This window comes from Neomonachus schauinslandi, chromosome 10, assembly GCF_002201575.2.
Source record: "Neomonachus schauinslandi chromosome 10, ASM220157v2, whole genome shotgun sequence".
Classification (NCBI taxonomy): Eukaryota; Metazoa; Chordata; class Mammalia; order Carnivora; family Phocidae; genus Neomonachus; species Neomonachus schauinslandi.
Window position 1 is genome coordinate 21,689,773 of NC_058412.1, and position 16,789 is coordinate 21,706,561.

Genomic DNA, 16,789 nt, shown 5'->3' on the forward strand with positions numbered 1-16,789 from the left:
TGTCCTCCCTTCACAGCGCCCTCACACCGGTGAGGCCTTCCCTGTTCTCCAATCTCGTTCTCTTACCGGTACGTGCTGCTTGGCTGGGAGTGGCACCTCAAAGGGAATGTCTGTATCCTGAAAGTCCGAGTGGTCAAGGGCATCCAGAGTCCCTTCTTCGATTGCCTGCGGCAGAGTGGGCAGCCATGAGATAGACACAGCTTGTGACAGGCAAAACCTCCCACCCTCTGGGCACAACTTCTCTACTCACATCAGTCAGATCCAAAAAGCGGTTGAGGAAGATGAATGCCATGTTCTCCCAGCCAACTGCCTGCAACAGAGAAAAATTGCAAGTGGGAGTGAGCAGCTGGGATTTGGATGCTGCTTCTCCAGGATGCAGGGGAAAGAATCCAGGAAGACACAAGAAAACGATGTCCTCCATATCATCCGCCCCAAATTCTGCTTTGCTCTACCTTAGTAGACAGCATATTCTACCTCCCAACTTTTGATGTCCCTATCTCCTCGGCCACACCCTTCCTTGTCCCAGCTCACCTTGGCAGCAATGCCTGCTTCATAGAAGGCCTTGTCTGCAGGTAGGAGCTGAGTGTGGCGTAAGAGCGAAACAGAAAGCCTGGCAGCCACAGTTTCCTACAGATTAAAGTCAAAGCATTATGATCCTGGCACTGTAGCGACTAAGCTACCAGACCAGTGATCTTATAACTAAAGCAGCCAGAGAACCAAAAAACCAGTAATACATATGAAATTGCTCTGGATCTCAAGCGGTTCTGGGTCTTTTTCCTCTGCACAAGAGAACTAGGCCTAGATTATTTCTATCATTCAAGTACACACAATAAATTTACATTATGCTATCACGAATCAGCCAAAGAAGTGTGTATGTTTTAAGAGATCAATACAGAAATTGTGGGATTTGAATGTTTAAGTATAATGAGGCTGGAGCTATGTGGGCAGAGTCCTAAGAAGGTCAGTGGAGGAGTCCAGGAAGAAAACCACCTCAGCGAGGGTTAAAGATTTGTTTAAACAGAAGAGAAGCTAGGAGAGAAGTGGACCAAGTTTGAGAATCCAGAACTTGAATTCATTCAACTTCATACATTGGAAGATGTGTCTGTAAGACTGAGTGCTTCCCCCCGCCCGCCCCCCGCCCAATCTCACCAGCTGTTTGACACTCTGGGCAGCTGAGCGAGTGGCATAGTAATGAGCAATCAGCAGCATCATCTCAAACTCCTCATGGGCTGGAGAGTTTGCCTCACTAGACTTCACCAGGTTTTCACACTAGAGCAGGAAGAGAGCACAGCCTGGGTCGGGGGTTGGAGGAGTGCCGGAGAGCTCATGGCCACCTGGACAAAGGTGCAGCCCATTTGAAGGTAAATGTTTATGTGCCTGAAAGAAGAGAGGGGGATAGGGACAGGTGGAGTAGCCTTGTAACTCTGTCATGGACCTGACTTCCTCACCAAGTTAAAGAGCACGTCCCGAAGATCAGCCCAGTTGTGATAGGCCTCAGCACTGTTGGTCCCAGGTGAGCTCACCATGTCCGTGAAGATCCTTTTGTAGATGTTGAAGTTCTAGGGGTAGTGGGGAAAGGAGAGCTGAGTGAGGAGGGGTAACTAGAAGAGAAAGTGCATGTGGGGCCGAAGAGGATACAGGCTGTAAGCATGCATGTGGAGGAGCTAGGGAACAATGATGGAGAAAGTGTTGATCGTTTTCAGGAAGAGAAAGAAGAGTAAGAAAATAACTTTCTTACAATTGGCAGTCTGCGTGTGGACAGATGTGTGAACGCGAATGCAGTCACACGTTAATGGACTGATACTCCATTGAGCCGGGGTGCTCAGGTAGGAGAGCAGTGTTTACTCTCTGAAGGAAGTTAGTAAGGCCCTAGAGGTGTGTGCAGAATTCATCTCTGAAAGGCTTCCCTGTGTTGGGCGCCTGGGTGGCTCAGTTGGTTAAGCGACTGCCTTCGGCTCAGGTCATGATCCTGGAGTCCCGGGATTGAGTCCCGCATCGGGCTCCCTGCTCGGCGGGGAGTCTGCTTCTCCCTCTGACCCTCCTCCCTCTCATGTTCTCTGTCTCTCATTCTCTCTGTCTCAAATAAATAAATAAAATCTTTAAAAAAAAAAAAAAAAAAAGGCTTCCCTGTGTTAGCTAAGAGCACGAGGAGGTTGCTGAATGTATCCTCAAACGAGAAATCTTGAGTGGCTGCACATTTCAGAAGACGCTGGTGTGGGGGGAGGGGGGTCCCTGGGCATGACGCTGTCTAAAAGAATCCTTTGAGAAGACAGTTGCCGAGGGAATGGGTGGTTCTTGAGGAGAAGGTAAGACTTTCCTTGGGGAACATTCACCCTGAGCAGCAGGCTGGTACCTGTGGGTTAGCAGGAGCTCCGTGCTGCACATACAGGGCTAGTGCCTGCCCGTAGCCACCCTCTCGGATCAGGTGAGTCGCATACAAAGCCACATACTTGTGCAGAATCTTGTAGTTCTGTCCCGGAGATGGAGGAAAAGCATGGGGAGGTTGGGATCAGTAAGACCAGGCAGAGAGGGTGGGGTGGTAACTTGAGGCCATGGATTTGTTTAGGAGGCAAAGGTCTGTGTAAGTCAGGCCCAGCTAGGCCTCTGACTCCAGTTTCAAAAGGGTGGAAGACTGACTCTCTGATGCTGGTTAGGGATCTTTGGGGTTGGGCTTTGGAGGAAGTAAGAGAGATACAGCTCTGGGGCAAGGGGAGCCAAGGGAAAATGTCCAGAAGAGCTAGGGATGGGAGGAAGAGAGCAGTACCTGCTTGGTAGCCGTTTCAATGCACTTGTCCCACTGGCCCTGCTCCACATACAGGTCCAAAGCAGCCACCACATCCACACCCACCAGCTATGGATCAGTGGAAAAGACAGAGTTAAGAGGACAGACATGACATGAGCGGGGAGAGGAGGAGGGAAATCCCTTGAGCCTCCATGTGTTTGGCCTCTTGCTAACTCTCTGCAAGTCTCACCGAGTCCACTTTGCCCTGGTTCTTGAGGAACTCTTTATAATGCTGGTCCACGTAGTCTTCATACCTGTGAAGATGTGCAGAGATCTAACACTACACAGTCCTGGGATGCACACCCTTCCCATGAGAACTTCTTCCTCCTCCTTACAAAAGGAAGTAAGAGAACTTCCTGGAGAGAAGGGGTCAGCAGCTTACCGGGGATCTAACTCCTTGGCCACGCGCTTAGCCTTGTTCCACTCCTCACCCTCAATGAAAGCATTGATCGCTTCCTTGACTAGGTCCAGGTTCAGATAGAGCTCTGCAGCCTGCACAGTGGGGGAATCAGAGCCTGGAGACCATCTCTCCTCCATTTCCACAGAACTAACTGCAGGTCACACCTGCCAAGAGGCCCACCTCACATGCCCTCCTGGGTGTAGATGGCACCGGAATTCCACCCTCTCCGTGAATCTATTTCTTTTCTGTCCCAGTACTCTACTTACTGCACTGTGCTTTCCAATTCCAATCAGCTGGGGTCCCACAGCCCGAACTACTTCCAGACTGCGTTGGGGAGGCAGAAACTTGATGGCGAGTTCAGCTGCCTGAGGGGTGGAACAGAAAATGACAACAGGTAGGAGAGACAAATACCACTGCGCATCCTCAGCCTGGTCTGTTTTTTTCCCTTCAGTTGCCAACTTTCTCTCTTGCACTCTCCCTCACCTTCTACCCTCCTCGGCAAGGCCTGCCTCACGGTCCCTCAGAGCCTTGAAATGACCATCCGCAGATCTATTTGTTCTTCTCAGCTCCTCTGTCAGACACTCTATGCTGTCTGAGGTCACTGCATTTGGTCCTGCCCCCCTTGGACAAACTGGTTTCTCAAGTTCTTTGTCACAAACAGAATCTTGGTAGTGTGGTGTAGAGAAAGAAGGCATTCTGCAGCTATTTGTGCTGGGCTTTTCTGTGCCTCAGTTTCTTCACCTGTAAGAGTGACGGTTGGTCTAGATTTGTACCATCAGAATAGAAGCCACTAGTCACACGTGGCTAGTCCCAAATGAGATGTGCTATCAGTTTATTTATTTATTTTTAAAGAGTTTATTTATTTATTTGACAGAGAGAGACAGCGAGAGAGGGAACGCAAGCAGGGGGAGTGGGAGAGGGAGAAACAGGCTTCCCGCCGAGCAGAGAGCCTGATGCGGGGCTCGATCCCAGGACCCTGCGACCATGACCCGAGCTGAAGGCAGACGCCCAACGACTGAGCCACTTAGGCGCCCCGATGTGCTATCAGTTTAAATACACCCTGGGTTTCACAGATTTAGTACGAAGAAGGAATGTAAAATATCTCAATAAATTGAGAAATAAGTAGTATCAATAATATCATCAATCAATAAGGGGCGCCTGGGTGGCTTGGTCAGTTAAGCATCTGCCTTCGGCTCAGGTCATGATCCAAGGGGCCTGGGATCTAGCCTGGAGTCAGTGCTCAGTGGGGAATCTACTTCTCCCACTTCCTCTGTGCTTCCCCTCCCCTCTGCTTGTGAGTGCATGCACACACACTCTCTTACTCTTAAATAAATAACATTTTCAAAAAAAAATCAACCAGGGGCGCCTGGGTGGCTCAGTCGTTGGGCGTCTGCCTTCAGCTCAGGTCATGATCCCGGGTTCCTGGGACAGAGCCCCGCATCAGGCTCCTTGCTCCACGGGAGGCCTGCTTCTCCCTCTCCCACTCCCCCTGCTTGTGTTCCCTCTCTCGCTATGTCTCTGTCAAAAAAAAAAAAAAATCAACCAAGAAAATATTGATTATATGTTGAAATTTCGAGTTTAGATATATTTGATTAGGTAAGATATAATTATTTTCTTGTATTTCTTTTTACTTATTTGAATGCAGCTACTAGGAAATTTTAAACTTTCATGTATGACTTACCTTTGTGACTTGCATTGTATTTCTTTTGGACAGTGCTGGTCTAGATGACCTTGGAGATACCTTCCAGCCCTAAAACTCAGTAATTCTACAAACCTGAGCATTCTATAAGTTTACTCTTTCCACTGTGATGTTGACATCCTCATCAAATTTTAATTTCCACATACATGGTCTGTTTTAGCTACAGTCTATGTGCTAAATCCTCCTGGTCTCTTCCCCACCTATTCTTGCCTCATTTTCTTTACCTGTCAAACCCTTCAAAGCTTCAAGTGTCCCATCCGGGAAGTTGACTAATCTCAAGAAGGTATAGTCATGTACAGATGCCAAAAGACAATGCTCCAGAGTAAAACATAGCAGATGCTTCATGAACACTTGCTGACTAAATTTGCATAACCATCAGTCCTTCTTTCTACTTCCTCCCCCCCCACCCCCACCCCAACTACTAGGGGCTATTCAATTACAAGGCTTCTGAAACCCGAGGGGAATTCTGCAGGGTCATCACCGCACCAACATTTTACTTAGGGAGCTGATCAATCTCACCCCCTTGACAACTCCTAATACCATATTTCTCTGAATCAAAGATACCTCATTTATTTTTTGTTTTAGAGAGAGAGCACGAGTGGGGAGGGGCAGAGGGAGAAGGAGAGAGGATCTCAAGCAGATTCCACGCCCAGCACAGAGCCCAATGCAGAACTAGATCTCACAACCCTGAGATCATGACCTGAGCCGAAATCAAGAGTCAGGCACTTAACCGACTGAGCCACCCAGGTGCCGCAGATAACCTCATTTAAAACTTCACATGCAACCCAATTCCTAAGATAGTAAAATGTGATTATATATTTGCTTAGGAATTGATGAAACATACTGGCTTAGCTTAATCTGCTAGATGCTTCTTTCCAGGAGCTCCTGTATAGAGGAGGAGCCTCTGCTTTCTTCATGGCCTCCATCTGGCCCCAGCTCTGGGCTCTGGATTTGCCCTTCCAGCTCTGGTCCTAGGCCAACCTTCTCCCTCAAGCCTCCCTGACCCCTCCAGCCCATAGAGGGCTTCTCTGAACTCCACCTTCTCTGAACTCCACCTCAAATCACATCCTTTAGTTTTCACTGAGATACACAATTAGTTGAGCCACGTTGGTCTAACTTTCCCCAATTTCTGGCTGTTAGGGTTCTGCCTTACAGCCCCTCTTATAGCCTTCAGAGGTTCTGGCTCTCGCATCTAGCAAGCACTCAGCAGATGCCTGCTGCCTGAGTGAAAACGAGAGGCAGAAGAGGAAAGAGGAATGTCTGAAGAGGGACGCTGGGTGTGAGGGCGGTCCGGGAAGCGGAGGGCCAGGAAGGGTGTAGCAGGCCTCACCTTCATCCAGCACTTTTCCACCAGGCTGCTGCTGCTGCCTGAGTCCCGCACCTTGAGGTAGCAGTCGACTGCACGGCTATACTCTCCAGCCTGCTCCCACTGTCGAGCTTGGTCCACTAGCCCCTCCATGCCCCTGAGGAGATGAGAGTACACGTGACCAGGAACAGGATGGGCAGTGCAGCCTACCCTGTGTATACCTTGTGAGCCACCCTCCAGCCCTGCCGACACTTGCTGCCTCCTGGCTTCATACCTGGCCCCCTTCTTGGTGGCTTCCCGCTCATACTCTTCCTGCAGAGCCTCCAGCTGGCCCGGCATGTAGTCCTTGCAGATCCGCAGGGCATCACTCCACAGTCCAGCCTCCTGCTCAGATTTCCAGCGATCAGGAAGGCAGAGGCAGGCATGACAGCTTCCCACTGCCACACAGGTGCTGTGTACTATGGGCCACTGATCGCTAGGTCCTTGGACCGCTCTTCTCCTTCTTGTCTCTTTCCCTCCCCCCCGCCCCAATGCTCACTCCCTGGATCTTTCCCAGTAGCCGGGGGGTTAGTGTAGTGCTCTGTGGGATCCCATACCCTTTCACCCTCCCCTCATGGCCCTGAATCCGGTGCCCTACCTTATAATAATTGAGGGCCAGGCCCGGTCTCTGGGCCCGAAGCAGCAGTCCTTCTGCTTTCTGAAAGTCCTTCTCCTCCAAGGCCCCCCGGGCCTGCCCCATAAGCACCTCGGCGACGCTGTCAGGATCGTGGGCCTCGGCCACACGCTGAGCTGCCTCCCAATCCTGGTTATGGACAAACCTGCTCCCAGATGAAGACACAGGAGAGGCTAAGTACAGGACTGAGGCCTCAACAGTGGGAGGCAAACAGCCATGTCACTGAGGGGGTAGGAAATTTATTGGTACTAGGTGCAGATGAAGGTGAAGGTGACAATGCCAGGTCCTGGGGCTGCACTTGGGAGGGCAGGAGTAAGGAATTTATGGGTAACTCACATGAGGACTGCTTCCTTGGGTTTACCAGCCCTGATGAATTCAGCTTCAGCCCCTTCAAATTTACCCTGTAGGGACAGAAGGGCAGCCGCACATGATAAGAAGCAGGTTGCCATCATGGCAGCCATGAGACAGGAGGAGGTCAAGGTCAAAAGCAATGGAGAAGGATCACATCCATACCTCATCCTCCAGGTACATAGCATATCGGAGATGTATCTCAGGGGTTTTGTGCTTGAGGGCCAGCCGACAGAGTTCAAAAGCAAATTCAAATGAGCTAAAATGGAAGGTGTAGATAAGGTTTGCCTACTCAGTACTTTAATTTTATAAGACAAGAGGAGAAACAGGGCAAGAGAAAACAGAAAGGGCCATGACGGGGGGAAGAAAAAGGACAGATTAAGAAGACAATCCGTGGGGCGCCTAGGTGGCTCAGTTGTTAAGCGTCTGCCTTCAGCTCAGGTCATGATCCCAGAGTCCTGGGATCGAGACCCGCATCGGGCTCCCTGCTCGGCGGGAAGCCTGCTTCTCCCTCTCACACTCCCCCTGCTTGTGTTCCCTCTCTGTCTCTCTGTGTCAAATAAATAAATAAAATCTTAAAAAAAAAAAAATCCGTATGAAGTGACACAGAAGCACACAGACACATAAAGGAAGACATGGATCAGGGGACACTTGGAAAAGCCTGTGCTTCCTGTGACCAGTGGACATGAAGGAGTGGGATGGGCACGAGGCAGGGGACCGTGGTGAGCCTCACAGCACTACTCTGCCTGGGGAGCAAGGGTGCCTGGTTCTCCACCACCTCCTCCTGAGCCACATCTACACTAGCTGAAAAAAAGGGTCTCTCAAAAACAGTAAGACTACCCTTAGCAATCTGACTCAATGCAGGATTATTACTGGTCTTTGTAACATTTGCTGAAGAAAAGCTCTTTTTGCATTTAACAGAATCACACTTCCATTACTCAAAAGTAAGCTACTGGCTCAGTGCACCTTAGCTTTAAAAGCTGTCCTCTCTGGGGCACCTGGCCGGCTCAGTCGGGAGAATGAGTGACCCTTGATCTTGGGGTTGTGAGTTCAAGCTGCACCCTGGGCGTAGTGATTACTTAAAAAGAAGAAAAAAAAAATGCTCTCTTTCCATCATCTCCTTAGAACAGCTACAGATTAAACACTGTTCTGAGCCCCCAGGGGCAGACTACTGATTCATTCTTGCCTCTCCATCAAGTTCTTCCAAGGATTTCTTCACTCCTGCCTCAATTTTTAGAAACGCTTCTTAGCTATACAGCAATTTTTCTTGTCTATCTAGAGGCTCTGTCTGGAATGGGGCCCATGGAGAGAAGCCTTAGGGCCTCACCAGTTGTCAGCGGCGTGGTCAATGGCAGCTTCCAGGAGTCCCAGCTTATTAAGCAGTCTAACTGCAGACTCTCCTCCCAGGCTCTTTGCCCACAGATAGGCCACGTGTTTGTGGGCAGTAGCTCCTCCGTGAGCCTTGGCCACCTGTGAAGCAAAGCCATCTGGCAATCCTTCCACGCAGGGCCACATGGCTGCTCCCGCCTCCCCTGGGACCTGACTTCAGCTTTGACAAGGGTCAGGTCCTTCTACTAGAACAGGGAGAGGGCTAAGTTTCGGGGTCTACTAACCTGCTGAGGGTCCAAGCATGGACTTCAGGTAGCCCACAGACCCTTCATACCGTACGTGAAATTTTGCCTATCGGTGCGGACATTTTTCAAAGATACCGCAACCAGTTCAGAATGAGTCACTTGAGAGTGGGAAAGAGGGACGACGTATCCCCAGTGTGACCTGGGCTCCTTACCCGGTAGGCCTCCTCCCAAAGCCCATTGGACCGGTACATGTTCACCGTCGCCTTCCACTCCTGAGCCTCGAGGTAGTGATACTCAGCCTCCTGCAGTCGGCCTTCAGCCTCCAGCTCCTGGGGAAAGGAGGGTCAGGATGGAGCGAGGCAGACACGGAGCCTGCTTGGAGAAGAGAGGGCCGAGACAGAAGAAGGGCTCACCTTGCCCAGGTGCAGGTGTGTGTCACTGAGGAGATCTGGGTGGTGCTTCCCTACCAGGCGGATCATATCATCATACAGCTTGTGCTTTTTGAACATGGTGATGGCGAGATCAGGCTCTTCCACTGTCACGTAGAGCCTGGGGAGGGGACATACACCCGGGGCCTCCTAGACCCAGATTCCTGCCCCTACAGTCATTCCCAAGAGATCCCTCAGCGTCAGCCCTGCCTGCAGCCCTGACGCCCCGTCGCCCTCCACACCTCCTCCAGGGCCGCGGCTCACCTTTCCGCCTCACGGTACTTGCCCTGCTTCTCCAGCTCCTGAGCCTGGGTGACGTACAGCACCGACACGTCTTCCGGCCTCATGCACTTCGTGGCCAGCTGTGCAGACACACAGAGCCTGAGCATCTCAGGCGCCGGGTTCCAAGGGCAGCAGAGGGAAATGCGGAGCGGCCGGGGAAGTGGGGCTTGGGGGGCTGCCTGTTTTCTCAGCAACTCTGAACCCTCCCAGCAACCGTAGGAGTTTGCATGCTGCTGCTTTCCTGGTCAGTCCAGGGAATCCCAAGTCCATACGGAGCAAAGTCAGGACTATATTCCGCTCAGGCAGGAAGGCCAGAGGTGCCCTGTGCTGGGGCACCCATTCCCGCTCCCACTGTACCCACCGGGTTCTGGGTGCAGGCGTGCAACGAAGTTGCCACTGTGACTAGAGCTTGGGGAGGGGTATTTGGGACTCCCCAGCTCCCAAACCCTTCTGCTCGCTTCGGGATTACAGGTTTGGGAACGAGGGCCTCTTCATCCTTGCCTCTCCCTGTGGCTAGGGATCAAAGTTCTCCAGACTCTCTTATTTTGGTACTCCTTCTCGGCTTTCATGGAACCAGCTGAAGGGGGGAGATCAGAGCCCAGGGAAAGTGGCAACACCCCCAGAGAGGTGGAATTCTCTGAGGAATTCCACCCCGCTCTTTACCTTATGGGCTTGCTCCCAGCGGCCAGCCTGAGTGTACATGTCTATTGCATCTTTTGTGCGGTCTCCCTTAATGTAGAGCTCCTCAGCAATCTGTGGTTGAGAGAGGTAGATACAGAAGGCCAAGAGCAAGAGAGTTAAAGCGGCCTGCAAGGGGAAGAGCAAACCTCAGCCGGGATGGAGGAGAGCCAGGGAGACTGTTAGTCTACAACAGAGAAGGAAAGAGGGCTGTGGTGTCTCACACCTTCCACTGTTTTGGAAAAAAACAAACAAAACACCAGAATGGGGACAATACAATGGCAGTTTAAAAGGACCTTGTATTTCTGCAACACAAGGCAATTCTCTGTTGGAACTCTGATGGAGTTACATAGGAAGAGAGCTGGAGACTGGCTTCATAGATCTGGGAGAGGGGTCTGTGTCACGCTGGCATGAAATAAGGGGAGCAAGCTGCTTTCTTCTCACTCCAGATGGCTGGTGCTGCTGGGCCCCAGAAGGAAGGATTTGGTGAGGGGCCCCCCACTCCCTGCTCTGGGTTCTCCTCGTTAGCCTGTACTGCGTTGCTTCTGGCTCCAGGAAGGGACTCTCCTCACCTCATACTCCTGCAGAGCTGCATAGTGCTGGGCCACGCGGGGGTAGTATTTGGATGCAGTGCTCTGGTCCTGGAGATCTAATATATAAATGGCTTTCTTCCACTGACGGGCGCCCAGGGCAGCGTCCACCGCCTTAATGGAGCACCTGGCATAGTTGGGAAAGGCATCCGTGTGTGCGCACAAGAGGGAGGGAGACAGAGGCAGGGACACACCTCACGCCTACTCCAACCTGCATTTTGCCATCTCTGTTGTAGGCCTTGGCGCCCTTACTTGCCCCATTACCTTGGACCTCATGCCCAATCTCCTTTGCACCCCTCTACCTGGCTTCAATGTAGTGATTAATGGCTGCATCGAGCTGCTTCTGCTGCACCAGATGATCCCCCCACGCCTCTTCCAGTCTCACCACTTCCACTGGGAATGCCAGACGAGCCAGCTCCACCGCTGCCAGGGACAGAGAAGGCACTCAGCTAAGACTTCCAGGGATGGGACTCAGGAAAAGTAAGACAGGGAAATGGGGTATGGAAAATAGGTGAGAGGTGGAGGAATGGAGAACTGAGCTGGTCAACCCGAAGAGATGCACAAACAGGTGCAGGGAAGGCTGGGCTGTCGGTGATAGTACCTTTCATGAACGCGCTGCCTTTACAGTAGCACTCCAGGGCCCGCTGTGGGTTTCGAATCTTCTCAAAGAGATCACCTGCCTGTTGACACATAGCACGTGACTACAATGATAGCCCTGCTGCACAAAGAATCGAGGATCAGCCCAGCCACCGGTCCTGGGGGGGCCATGCACTCCAGGCCTCCTCTGGGTAGGAGGGGGCACTGAGTCCTGGCGATGAGGGACAGGAGTGGGAAGCCAGGCCTACCCTTTCATACAGCTCCCCCTTGATAAGGGCTGCAGTGATGTGTTCTACCAGCTCGGTGTCGGCCAGCAGTTCTTCCCGGGCCAGCACCAGTCGAGCAGCTTTGGCAGGGAGCCCAGCTTTGAGGTAGAGGCTGATGGCTGCTAGGCCATCCCCCTGGCTCTCCTGTAGTTCACCGGCTCGCTCCTCTTGCTGTGTGTCCATCAGCCACTGGTAGTAACCCCGGCGCAGCTTCTCCAGGGCCGGGTGCCCCTGGACACGCAATAGAGGCAAGAGAAGTCACATCCCTCCTTCCTGCCCTGCTGCTTCCCAAGCTTCTCCAATCCCACTGTAACAATGGAAAGCCTCCCAGTCTCCAATGTCCTAACTCCCAGCCCCAACCCTGTTCCAGTTCCTATAGCCTCCTTGGTAAGAGGAGGCTTCTGATATTGGTGGAACCGAGCTGTGAGCACCGTGGAGAAGACAGAACTGGTAGTACCTTGGCCTGAGCCACTGCGATACACTCATCCCAACGGTGCAGCTCCTGGTACATGTCCATGGCCTCCTCAACGGCATTCTAGGGGAACCCGGGCAGGGGAAAGAGGGACACCAAGAAGATACAGGAGGATCGGGAATCAGCAGGCTGTCCTCAGCCTCGCTACGATGCCAGCCCATGTGGCCTGGAAGCCTCACCCTTTACTTACACACAAGCAGTGGTGGATTTATTACGAAAGTAGAAGCAGCTTAAGCCTCAGGGCACCTTATCTGCATAGGCCCCTTCCAAGGCATTTTTTCTTAAAGAGGGCTCCTCAAATTGTATAAGCTTCAGGCCCCACAAACCCAGATCTGCCTGTGTGTGCAAGAAGCGCCAGGACAGGCGGGAGTACGGGGGAGGCAGCAGATAATTTATGAAAGAAGGACATAACCGTAAAGACTAATGCAGAAGGGGAAGTAAGGAGTGCCGTTAACTGCATAAACCTTTCCAAGTGCTCTCTCCCAGTGCTCTTTCCTCCCCTCAGTTTGCCTCACTGCCCCTCCCGCCCTGCTCCCCTCTTCAGTCTGGTCCCTCTGCTCCCATCACCTGTTCCAAGAAGATCATTTCAGCCAGCTTGTAGTTCTTCTCCAGCATGGCTAGGCGTGCTCGGACCTGGTAAAAGTCTGTTCCTTCTCCACCCTGTGGGGAGGAAGAAGGTTCTGCTTATTCTGTTGGTGCTGCAGGAGCCATTCTGTCTGTGTGAGCTTAGACAGGAAGGCCACAGAGACGAGGAAGCGAAAAGACTGGAAAGCTGAACACCTTCATGGGGCTTAGAGGAGGAGGTTTGGCAGGCAATTCCAGAGTGGTCTGACTTGAGGATGGAGGTGGGGTGGGCAGAATAGAGCACACGAGCCATGGCTGGAGAGCCAGGGATCACGGGATGGAGTGTGAAGAGAAACCTCAGCTTGAGAGACTGAATAATTCAGGAGGATAATACTTGCATATTCCCGAGACACTTGATCTGCAATCTCATTGGTTTCATGCAGGAATCGAGCTTTTGCTACATGGCCCAAAGCAGAAAAGCACCTAGAGTATGGAAGCAATCATAGTAACAGCAGTATTACTATAGGATCATCGTGAATTCGTTGGCTCAGCAGATATATACTGAGCATCGATTATGCACCAGGCACTGTTTTTGCCACTAGAGACACAAGGGGATAAGACAGATGAAGGCCTTGCTCTCAGGGGACTTACTTTCTAGTGGAAACAAATAATTAGTAAGCAAACAAAGATATTTCAGAGAAAGAAAAGTAAAATAAAATAGTGTGACAGTACATACAGACAGTAATGGAGGGGATTAGTTAAGTTGGTAGTCAGAGAACGCCTATCTGAGGAGCTGACATTTGAGCCAAGACCTAAATACAAGAAAAAGTCAGTTCCACAAGATGGGAAAAAATTATTCCAGGCAGAGGGAATACCGCGTGTAAGGTGCCTCGGCAGGAGGGAGTTTGACATGCTCAAAGGGCCCAAAGGATGCCAGTGTGGCTGGAGACATGGGCAAGTAGGTACCTGGTATATGAAGGAAGCAGAGGCCAAATATCATAGGGCCTTAGGACATGGCAAAGACTATGGATCTTATACTAAGGAGAACAGTAAGCTGCTGGAAGGTTCTGAGCAAAAAAGTGCCAATCTAATTTATGGTTAAAAAAATGATCTCGGCCATTATGGGCTGAATGGATGGTAGGGTGTAAGAACAGTATGAGTGAGACTAAGAGGCTTCTGGGACACTGCGGGTAGAGGTGTGGTCTGTTCTAGGGTGGAGACAGTAGGGCTGGGCAGTAAGGGCTTCAGGACATGTGCTGAAGACGCTGGGTCAGGGCCCTCGGACGAGCGGGTCATCTAGCTCTGGGGGCATGGGAAAGGAGGGAGCTGAGGACTCCTGGCAAAACAGCAGCAGTTGATGTTCACTGAGTACTTAGAATCTCCCACTTTCTTCACTGCCCCCACAGTTCCTCTTGACCGCCCTAGGGGGTAAATTCTATTATTACTCCCACTTTACGGAAGGGAAATCGAGAAACCCCAAGGCTTGGAAAGGTTCACTTAACCTACGGTTATACAAGCCGGTAAATGGAGCCAAGATAACTCAGAGTCTGGAGTCCCGAGTTTGTCCTACTAACTATACTCCTATACCACATTCGGAAATACACGACACACAGACTGGGGGGTATGGGTGTTAAAACTCTGAGGGGCACCTACTTACAAGAAAGGGAAGCAAAAACAAGAGAACTCTTACAACCTGGGATGGAAGAATGTTTGAAGGGTTCTAAGACATCTGGTGGCACGGGAGGGGAGCGGTGCCTTAGCACTGGGAGGAGCGGCTGTCCTTTCTAGCTGCCCGGCACCTCCGTTCTGGTCTGCCTCACCTCTCGGCGATGTGGAGCTGCCGTGCCTCGAGCGCCAGTCTGCTCAAGGTTTTCCACATTGCCTCTGTTTCTGGGGTCATTTCCAGAGTCTCCAAGAAGGCTGTGGCCCTGAAGAGAGAAGGAAGGAAAGCAGGAGTCCAGGGTCAGCAGGACGCGGAGGAATACTGGTGATGCGGCCGGGGGCGACGTGGCCAGTTGTCCGGCCCATCCGAGGTCCTCCCGCCTCAGACCCGGACTCTCCCACCACCTCCCGGGGTATCAGCCCAGCCCCTCACCGGCTGTAGTTGCCGTCATCAGTGGCTGTTCCAAACTCGATCAGGCCCTCGTCCAGCGTGTAGGCAACCGTAGTCACACCTTCGGTCACCATCACCTCGGTCTTCCCCCCGCCCCGCTCCAGACCTACCACATCGCCCTGTAAAATTTCAATCCCCACCCACCGAATTCCAGGTTAGTGTTTCCATTGACTCCATTGCAGAACAGACCCACCCTTACCTAACCCTAGCGCTCCCACACCGGGGGAATTACAGCGGCCCTTGGTTGCCTAACATTTAGTTTCTTTCAAGCAGGTATGAATTCCTTCGCTATGCTAATGCCCTCGGGTTAAAGTACACTCAGAGCTGTGCCGCACTAATGCCTGGAGGTAAAGTGACAATGTGTGCATCCACTTCTTCCTGCTTGAGTCCTTCTGTTAAATACAACTTCTACCTGGGATGTACTTTTTAATGCATTCGTTGCTGAGTTCACCTGAAGAAATCACTAGGCATGCTTCCTAGTCTCCCACAGGAGGGAGGGAGGGAGGGAGGGAGGGAAGGAAGGAAGAAGGAAGGAAGGAAGGAAGGAAGGAAGGAAGGAAGGAAGGAAGGAAGGAAGGAAGGAAGCTAAAACCTGAGCAGGAAAAAAACAGGAGAGCAAGCAGAAAGGGTACAGTTTCCCTGATGGCAAACACAGTAGTGGGCGAATAAATCAGGGATCCTCCAGCAGGATGAGGGGGCGAATCTGAGAATCCCTCAGTCATGAAATCTGGGATCCTCTCTTTAAGAAAGGGAACAAAAGTCATTAATATGCCTGATTCCTGCAGAAGCAAACACTAATCATCTCTGGAGGAAAACATGCCCATGTTAGGCCCTTGAGATTCTAAAAGATTATATTCAATGTAACATGAGCCCCAATTAAAAAAAAAAGTACCAAAATATAAGTTAACCACCATAAAGGAGTAAATAATAACTACAGCACTTTTGGACCTCCAAGGATTTCCAATATTAAAAATAACAGTTATGAAAAAAACAGTTATGGAATATAAAATAAGTGTAAAATGTTTAAAGACCTAAAAGATGGAGTGAAAAATTAAGCAAGAGACAAGAGACTATCAAAAATAGCCAGGTTGTACTCACTTCGGCAGCACATTTACTAGAAAATGACCAGGCAGACTGGAGAAAGAACCAAATAAAATTATATGAAAAATTCAATATTTGAAGTAAAAAAACCTCAGTGGGTGGTTTCAATAGCAGATGAGACAATGGTGAAAGCGAACCCCTGACTTGCAAGATGTTTCTTAAGGAATTACCCCGAATGTAGCATGGAGCAAGAAGGAGAAAGGAAGAATAAGAGGTTATAGAGGCACAGAGACAGGACAAGAAATGGAACACATGCCTAATTAGAATTCTGAGGGTGAGACTAGAGAGTTCGAGAGAAGCAGCAACATTTGAAGAGCTCATGGCTGAGGAATGACGTGTCCTGGCAGATGCGCCACACACACACACACACACACACACACACATGCATATACACCAAGCACGAAAAGTAAAAGGACATTTATATGCAGACATATTGTAGTGAAGCTTCCGAATGCTGAAGAAAAAGAAGACTTTAAAAGCAACAAGACAGGGGCACCTGGGTGGCTCAGTTGGGTAAGTGTCTGCCTTAGGCTCTGGTCATGATCCCAGAGTTATGGGACTGAGCCCCACATCCCTCCCTGCTCAGTGGGGAGTCTGCTTCTCCCTCTGCCCCTCCCCCTGCTCCTGCTCTCTCAAATAAATAAAATCTTAAAAAAAAAACAACAAGACAACAGAAGGGGCTGTTAATAAACTCAGAACTAAGGAAGTCAGTCAATGGGACAGTATATGCGAAAGTCTAAGAAAAACTGTCAATCTAGAAATGGGAACGGAGTCCAAGTATCTTTCAAGAACAGGCCAAATAAAAACATTTTCAGATAATTCCATTTCAGTAATTTTCAGAAACTGAGCATTTATCTTTAAAACACTTTCCCTCAAGGAGAAGAAAAATAACTCCAGAGGGAAGATCAGCAATGCA

The 16,789-nt window shown here is 50.7% G+C and overlaps 1 protein-coding gene across 1 annotated transcript in view; it reads right to left on the reverse strand.

Annotated features, from left to right (window-relative positions):
• Window positions 1–16,789, reverse strand: part of IFT172 (intraflagellar transport 172) — a 33,069-nt gene that overhangs the window by 1,005 nt on the left and 15,275 nt on the right. Inside the window, exons 17-45 of the mRNA XM_021697304.2 lie at window positions 14,755–14,891; window positions 14,480–14,587; window positions 13,058–13,142; window positions 12,663–12,755; window positions 12,081–12,158; window positions 11,606–11,854; window positions 11,362–11,440; window positions 11,063–11,183; window positions 10,743–10,887; window positions 10,156–10,245; window positions 9,475–9,572; window positions 9,196–9,331; window positions 8,995–9,111; window positions 8,536–8,678; window positions 7,374–7,467; window positions 7,197–7,261; window positions 6,825–7,005; window positions 6,462–6,571; window positions 6,212–6,344; window positions 3,449–3,547; window positions 3,165–3,274; window positions 2,973–3,036; window positions 2,765–2,851; window positions 2,354–2,470; window positions 1,449–1,559; window positions 1,150–1,269; window positions 532–627; window positions 251–310; window positions 67–165 (exon numbers count right to left, since the gene is read on the reverse strand). Of these exons, the coding sequence (XP_021552979.1) occupies window positions 67–165; window positions 251–310; window positions 532–627; window positions 1,150–1,269; window positions 1,449–1,559; window positions 2,354–2,470; window positions 2,765–2,851; window positions 2,973–3,036; window positions 3,165–3,274; window positions 3,449–3,547; window positions 6,212–6,344; window positions 6,462–6,571; window positions 6,825–7,005; window positions 7,197–7,261; window positions 7,374–7,467; window positions 8,536–8,678; window positions 8,995–9,111; window positions 9,196–9,331; window positions 9,475–9,572; window positions 10,156–10,245; window positions 10,743–10,887; window positions 11,063–11,183; window positions 11,362–11,440; window positions 11,606–11,854; window positions 12,081–12,158; window positions 12,663–12,755; window positions 13,058–13,142; window positions 14,480–14,587; window positions 14,755–14,891 (3,225 nt within the window). The remainder of the gene's footprint in view (window positions 1–66; window positions 166–250; window positions 311–531; window positions 628–1,149; window positions 1,270–1,448; window positions 1,560–2,353; window positions 2,471–2,764; window positions 2,852–2,972; window positions 3,037–3,164; window positions 3,275–3,448; window positions 3,548–6,211; window positions 6,345–6,461; window positions 6,572–6,824; window positions 7,006–7,196; window positions 7,262–7,373; window positions 7,468–8,535; window positions 8,679–8,994; window positions 9,112–9,195; window positions 9,332–9,474; window positions 9,573–10,155; window positions 10,246–10,742; window positions 10,888–11,062; window positions 11,184–11,361; window positions 11,441–11,605; window positions 11,855–12,080; window positions 12,159–12,662; window positions 12,756–13,057; window positions 13,143–14,479; window positions 14,588–14,754; window positions 14,892–16,789) is intronic.